This window comes from Macrobrachium rosenbergii, chromosome 23, assembly GCF_040412425.1.
Source record: "Macrobrachium rosenbergii isolate ZJJX-2024 chromosome 23, ASM4041242v1, whole genome shotgun sequence".
Classification (NCBI taxonomy): Eukaryota; Metazoa; Arthropoda; class Malacostraca; order Decapoda; family Palaemonidae; genus Macrobrachium; species Macrobrachium rosenbergii.
In genome coordinates this window covers 60,998,856-61,005,987 of record NC_089763.1, presented here as the reverse complement: position 1 = coordinate 61,005,987, position 7,132 = coordinate 60,998,856, and the positions used below count along the sequence as shown (strand labels likewise).

General features: G+C 45.7%; 1 protein-coding gene across 1 annotated transcript; it reads right to left on the bottom strand.

Moving 5' to 3' along the window:
* Positions 1–296: 296 nt before the first annotated feature.
* Positions 297–1,022, bottom strand: LOC136851137 (uncharacterized). Its single transcript, XM_067125104.1, has one exon. It carries the CDS (start codon positions 1,020–1,022, stop codon positions 297–299), a length of 726 nt encoding a protein of 241 aa, XP_066981205.1.
* Positions 1,023–7,132: the final 6,110 nt, after the last annotated feature.

Sequence of the window (7,132 nt, the reverse complement as noted above, 5' to 3'; positions counted from 1 at the left end):
TACACCTAGAGTTATTGCCATGATCTAGCTGCCCTTCTTGTTTACTCTTCTCTTCTTTCTTCTCGATCGGGCCGCCAGCGTCACAAAATAGGAAAATAGTAATGTCTCTCTTTTATCAAGGTTATAACATTTCTCCTTCCAAAAAAATAACAAAAACAGAAACATACATAACGGACACAACAGCATATGGAAACAATAACACTGGACTATCAAGAGGGAATTTTTTTTTCTAAGTGCCTCAATATGGAGTTATAAATTCAATCGTAATGGGGGCCTAGACACGCGACCCGACCTGGTTACCTTTTGTGAGTATTTTTAGGTATGCAAGGAGTACACAAATCAAGATCACTTGGGTTCGATGGTGACATGGCAATCTCAGTATGAGGACATTCACCAGCATTGTTGGTGTCCTTAATGGGAGTTATTGGAATATTCTGAGGAGAAACATTTTGGTCAGCAGGCACATTACTAGAGACTGCAGGTGGTGGTAAACTCTGACTTAAGACAGGCACATTCTTATCATCATTAATGGCACCAGCACTATCAGCTGGGGGAACAGGAATCTGTCTATGAAACATTTGGGAGATATGCCTCTTGCAAATCACATTGTCAGAACAGGCTAATTTTACCTTGAAATTTTTAGCATTGATTACTTCAGCCACACTACCCAGCAACCACTCAGCTCCGACGCCAAAATTTTTAAAGAAAATTGCATCACCCACTAGAAATTTGGATTTAAATTGAGAGTTTTTAGCCTTCTCAGGACTAGTTAGAGGGGGTCTTAAGTGATCAAGAGCAGATCTAAATGCCCTGCCAAACAACAATTCTGCTGGTGAGCGTCCAGTACTAGAATGTATCGTACATCTATAATGATACAACAGTCTACTTAATCTTAAACTAATATCACCTGATGAGAATTTGATGAACAATCTTTTGAAAACCTGAACAGCTCGTTCAGCCAGGCCATTTGACTGAGGGTGATAAGGGGCACTTAGTGTGTGACAGATTTTATTAGAACCCATGAATGATTTGAAATCTTTTGAGATAAAGCAGGGCCCATTGTCTGATACGAGGCTCTTCAGGTAGACCAAATCTACAAAAAGGTTTTCCGTAATAGTTCTACAGTTTTAGATGAGGTTAAGTGTTTGGAAGCATGGACATCCAGAAACTTAGATTTGGAATCAATAATAATGAGAAAAATAAAACCCTCTAATGGGCCACACCAGTCGACATGGAGCCTCTGCCACACAGAATGGGTTGCTGGCCAACTAGATGGTTTAACACCTTTAGGACTACTATTTGCAAAGCACTCCGCACAAGATTTAGTGACTAGATCAAGGTCCATGTCAATATTAGGCCAAAACACCACAGTTCGCGCGAGTGACCTCATAGCACTAGTACCCGGATGACCATTATGGAGTTGCTTCATAACAACAGCTCGATGCACTTCTGGAATAACTAGTCTGTTACGATATAACAACAATTCATTGTGTACTGACAGTTCCTGCTGTATTTTCACATACGGTTCCACTTGCGGATTAACGCCTGTTAATTTCCTCGGAAACCCGAATCGTACAAAGTCCTTTACTTGAGATAAAATAGAATCTTTGAGTGTTGCTTCCTTAAGTACTTCCACAGAAAGTTCTTCAAATTCATTCACCATACTAATGAGTTTAACAATTTCATTTGGTACCTGAAATTTAACTGTGCTATCCTCAATAGGTAATCTTGATAAGCAATCTGCTATATTATTCTTATTACCAGGAATATGTTCAATTGTGTAATCAAAAGACAAAAGAAGGACAGACCATCTTATCAACCTTGCATTTGCAATTTTAGTTATGGGTTTACTGGGGTTAAAAATATGAATCAGGGGACGATGGTCAGTCCTCAGCACAAAATGTCTCCCAATCAAATATTTAGCAAACTTATTTAGAGCAAAAACAATAGCCAGTCCTTCTCTGTCAATTTGAGCGTAATTCATTTCAGTGGGTGTCAACTTCCTACTTGCAAATGATATAGTTGACACAGAGTCATCAGCATGTTGCTGGAGGAGGACAGCACCCACACCAACCGGTGACGCATCCACCTCCACTACTAATTTAGCAAGCATATCCAATTTATTAAGTGACACATGAGAAGCTACAGCTGTTTTTAAGGTGCCAAAGGCATTATTAGCTGCTTTGGACCATGTAAAATCAACACCCTTTTTAGTCAGATCATACAGAGGTGAGGCAATAGTAGCAAAATTCTTAATGAATGAATGATAAAATGAAATAAGACCAGAAATGACTTGAGCTGAGTGACAGTGTGAGGAATTGGAGCATCAACTATGGCTTTAACTTTTTCTTCATCCAGCTCATATCCCTCTCTAGAGAGCTTAAAACCTAAGTACTTGACAGAAGTTACCCTGAACACGGATTTCTGCACATTCAGTTGAATGTTGGCATCACGCAAAGTCCTAAGAACATCTCTTACACGTTTATCATGTTCAGCTAGTGAGTCTCCACCTATAACAATATCATCAAGATATGGATAAACATAATCATAAGAAGCTAATAATTGGGAAATGAACTTCTGAAATATTGCAGGAGCAGAATGGATGCCAAATGGTAACCGTAAATATCTATATAGACCCAAATGTGTGTTAATTACAGATATTTACGGTCTTCTGAGCGACTTCCATTTACAGATAAGCATTCTTGAGATCAAGTCTGGTATAAAACTTATGCCCAGACACATTGGAAATTAATTCTGACATATTAGGTAATGGGAATTTAGATTCATGAAGAATTTCATTCATTTTACGAAAATTCCCACAAACCCTAAGGGATCCATTCTGCTTCCTGACAGTAACAATAGGTGAGGCATACTCTGAAAATTCTACTCTTTCTATAATCTTATTATGTTCTAGCTCTTGCAGTGCACTCTCAACCTCACTGCGTAACGTCAGTGGCACCGTGCGGGCCTTCTGAAAAACAGGAACATGACCAACTTTAGGATACAATCGAGCTTGACAGTTCTTAATAGGTTTCAAACTATCTACATTATAGTCTTCCACAAAATCTTCTACATTTAACTGATGGACATTAATTATATTGCATTTATCTATTAAATTCCTACCAATCAAATTATTTGGAGAGTCTGACCCAACAACTATGAATTCAATGTCTGAATGATTTTGTTGTTTGTACTGAAAAATTTGAAACTTTGACCTTCCCAAATACTTTAATTGGCACTTGGTTATAACCCTGCAATTTAGTTCTACAGTTCAGTAGTGTACAATTTAACTTCTCAAAATCATCATACTTCAATGTAGAAATAGCTGAACCGGTGTCAGTCTCAAATAAAAATGGCTTATGATTCAATTGACAACTAACAACATAAGGTTGAACAGAACTTTTGTTTAATATACAATTTAAATCAAGTGACTCTTCATCATTGGATTCCTCTTCTTGGATTATAACTTCATGAGTCTTCTTCAAATGGGGTTTTGTCATTTGTGGCACTCTTGCCTCTTTCTTTGCTGGTGACGATGCTTGGCCACTGAACACCCTGTCATTGGAGTTGCTCTTCACTTTGCGCTTGCACACTGATGCTACATGGCCAGGCTTGCCACACTCGTAACAAGTAGCATTTCTCAGACGACAGTCCCGTTCCGAATGGTTCATCCGGCCACAGACCTTACATTTTTCCCTTCTTAGCCTATTAACACTTTGAACCTCCTGCTCCTGATATGCTGCTTCTAGATTGGATAAGGTGGCCAATAAATCCCTACTGTATTAGTGTGGTAATCAAAATCTGATAACTTGGCGGTGAAATATGGTTCACTACTGAGCAGCAAGGAACAGTTTGTATTTAAGAAATTCTTCCTTGTTTCCAAAGTCACAAAGTTCAGCTAACTTATTCAAATCCTTGAAGAATAAATTATATGTTTCTTCTTTTAATTTATTTCTGTCTTGAAATTCAGCCAAATGTTTGACAATTGTCTTCTTAGGCTTATACAGTAGCTTCAGGTTAGTTTTCACTTCGGCCAGGAGAGGGCTAACGCCGACCCAGGAGCAATCAAAGCAACAATATCATCAAAATATTGAGTTGGAATGTGAGTTAAGATCAAAACTTACTTGACGAGATTCATTCGTGATCTCTTGAGCTCGGAAAGCAAAGGTCATTAATTCCAACCAGTTATCTAAGGACTGTGACTCTGGCACAAACTTGGGAAACGGTCTGCCATATTCATAGGCTACCCTTAGGCTAAGCAGGCAATTACTAAAGTAAACACTTGAAATCAACCGGGCAATTAACATTAGGAATGCCAATGTTCAGTTAAACATTAGGCTAAGCCTTACTGCAGATTTCCTCAATCAACAACACTGAGTTTCAGTAAACTTAGGCTGCCTCTGTATAGGTAGTAGTAAAGGAAGGCATTTCATCCACGGATCCCATCGTCATCGCCATTGTCATAACTTAAGACTTTCGTGGGCTTAAGGTGGATTAAATACACACTTCGTGTAAAGTACTCACTTGTTTATTGTCCCTTCCCTATGGTACAGGTTTACATCTTAATATACTACACCTAGAGTTATTGCCATGATCTAGCTGCCCTTCTTGTTTACTCTTCTCTTCTTTCTTCTCGATCGGGCCCGCCAGCATCACAAAATAGGAAAAATAGTAATGTCTCTCTTTATCAAGGTTATAACAAGGTTCACTACAGAAAACCCGTTGAGCGGGGACTTTACAATACTTCCCTCCCCCACAAGACGTAAGTAACGTCTGATCAAATTAGGTATCTGCTAGGCTGCTGGAGAGTGCCACGGCTCCGCAAAGTCAGCTGGGGGGTGCAGTGTGAGCGGGAGCAGCTGGCTGTGGCGCTGTCTGGGTACGGTTCCTTCCGGGGGCGGCCACGTGACTTTCCTTTGGGTCGGGCTGACTGCGGGGGTGACGGTTCCCGCGGAGGGCACTGCATGGTATCATCAACGTCTTCCTCCAACAGGGAGGGCTTGAGGCTGTCTACAGACACCCAGTCGTCCTTCCCGTGGATGGCCAGCCGGAATGCTTTGTCATTCCTCTCCAGCACGCGGAAGGGTCCCTTGTAAGGCCTGGTTAAGGGCGGGCGGATGGCGTCGTTCCTGACGAAGACATGGGTGGTGGAGGACAGGCCGGGAGGCGTGAAAGGCGACGTCCTATCGGTATACATTCGCTGACAGGAGGCGAACTTTCCAACCGTATCATGGAACCTCTGGACTGTCAGGTTGTGGCGATCTCCCGTGATGAGTTCACCCGGGACTACGAGGGGCTCCCCGTAGACTTTCTCTGCTGTGGACGGGTCGCCGTTGGCTCTGGGGGTGGTCCTCAGCCCGAGGAGGACCCAAGGTAGCTGGTGCTTTCAATCTTCAGTGGTGCAGCGGGCCATGAGGGATGCCTTCAGGGACCTGTGGAATCTTTCCACCAATCCGTTGGCTGCTGGGTTGTAGGCAGTGATGCTGTGGTGAGAGGTCCCCAGCAGGCGTGCCAGGGTCGGTCCACAGCTCGGACAGGAAAGCAGGTCCCCTGTCGGTGGTTATGTGGTCCGGGACATCGAACCAGCTGATCCGGCTGGAAAGGAGGGCCTCATCACACACACTGGCGGTGGCTTCTTGCATGGGCATCGCTTTGGGCCACATGGTGGAGCGGTCGACGATTGTCAAGAGATACCTGGCCCCACCTGATGGGGGAAGGGGGCCTACCATGTCGACAAGGGTGTGTCCGAACTGTCTCCCCGACTGGGGAAACTCGCCCAGCCCCAACTCGGTGTGCCGCCCTACTTTGCTGGTCTGGCACCGGATGCACTGCCTCGCCCAGGCTGTTGTGTCCTTCCACATACCATGCCAGACGAACTTCTCTGCCAACAGCTTGGCCGTCGTCCTACCGGAGGGGTGGGACAGCCCGTGGATGACATCGAACACCAGACGGTGGCGGGAGGCGGGTCCTAGCGGGCGGGGGTGGCCGGTGCTTATGTCGCTCAGCAGTGATGGCCCCCCAGGGGCGAGGGTTACGTCTTTCCACTTGAGTGACGTGATGGCGGTGCAGTAGGCTGGAATCTCTGGGTCGGCGGTCTGCTCCCGGGCGAGGTCCTCGTATTCGATCCCGAGCTGCACCGCATTGAGCTTGATCCTCGAGAGGGCGTCTGCTACAGGGTTCTTCCAGCCAGGGAGGTACTTGATTGTGCAGGTGAACTCCATGATGGCTGCGAGATGTCGCTGCTGCCTGGAAGACCATGCGTCCCCCTGGTTTGTGAAGGTGTGGACCAGTGGCTGGTGGTCCGTCCAGATTGTGAAGGGCGTACCCTCCAGGAGGAACTTGAAGTGATGTACCACCCGATACACTGCACAAAGTTCCCTGTCAAAGGTGCTGTAGTGGGACTCTGTGGGGCTGAACTTCCTGCTGAAGAAGGCAACAGGTTGGGGGCTCCAGCGACGACCTGCTCCAGGATGGCCCCACAGGTGACGTTACTGGCATCCGTCATCAGCTGGAGGGGGGCGTTGGGGTCCTGGTGGGCCAAGGCGGTTGCCTCAGTGAGGGCGGCCTTCGTCAGGGAGAAGGCCTGCTGCTAGTTGGGTCCCCACACTAAGGGTCGAGCCAACTCGGGACTTACAAAACTGGAGATCCGAATTGGGGCAAAGTCCTTCTTCTTAGCACCAGAATTGCCCACAGAACTGCAGTCGGCCAGACCCTCCAAGGCAGCCAGACCTTCCGAGGCAAGAAGAATTTGTATTCTGTCAAGACAGGGGAGAAGTTTGGTGTCTCGACCAGAATGAACTCCTTGTCTGAAGAAAAGAATTCATCTGGTCAAGAACGCTCTTGGAAGCAAGGACCCCGGCGGTCCCCGACACTCTCGGCCCCTCTGGAACTGCAAGGGTTGTGAGTGATGAAGATTATTCATTGGGGGAGCTGCGGTCCTGTCCCAGGAATCCTCGCACTGACGAATCGGTGCAAAGTTCTCTGAAAAACGAGGGCGGTCTCAACTTGAAGAGGAAGAGGAAGACTCTCGCCATACCGCTGGTGGTAGTAGCAAGTTCCCGGTGGTTGCTTATTGTGGTGGTATGTTGGTCGCCTCCTTGTGACGGCGCTTATCTCCCCTTCCGTGGCCTCC

What these genes read in the sequence shown, in the direction of transcription:
- LOC136851137 (XM_067125104.1), bottom strand. Translation starts at nt 1,022, where the DNA reads ATGGGTTCTAATAAAATCTGTCACACACTAAGTGCCCCTTATCACCCT.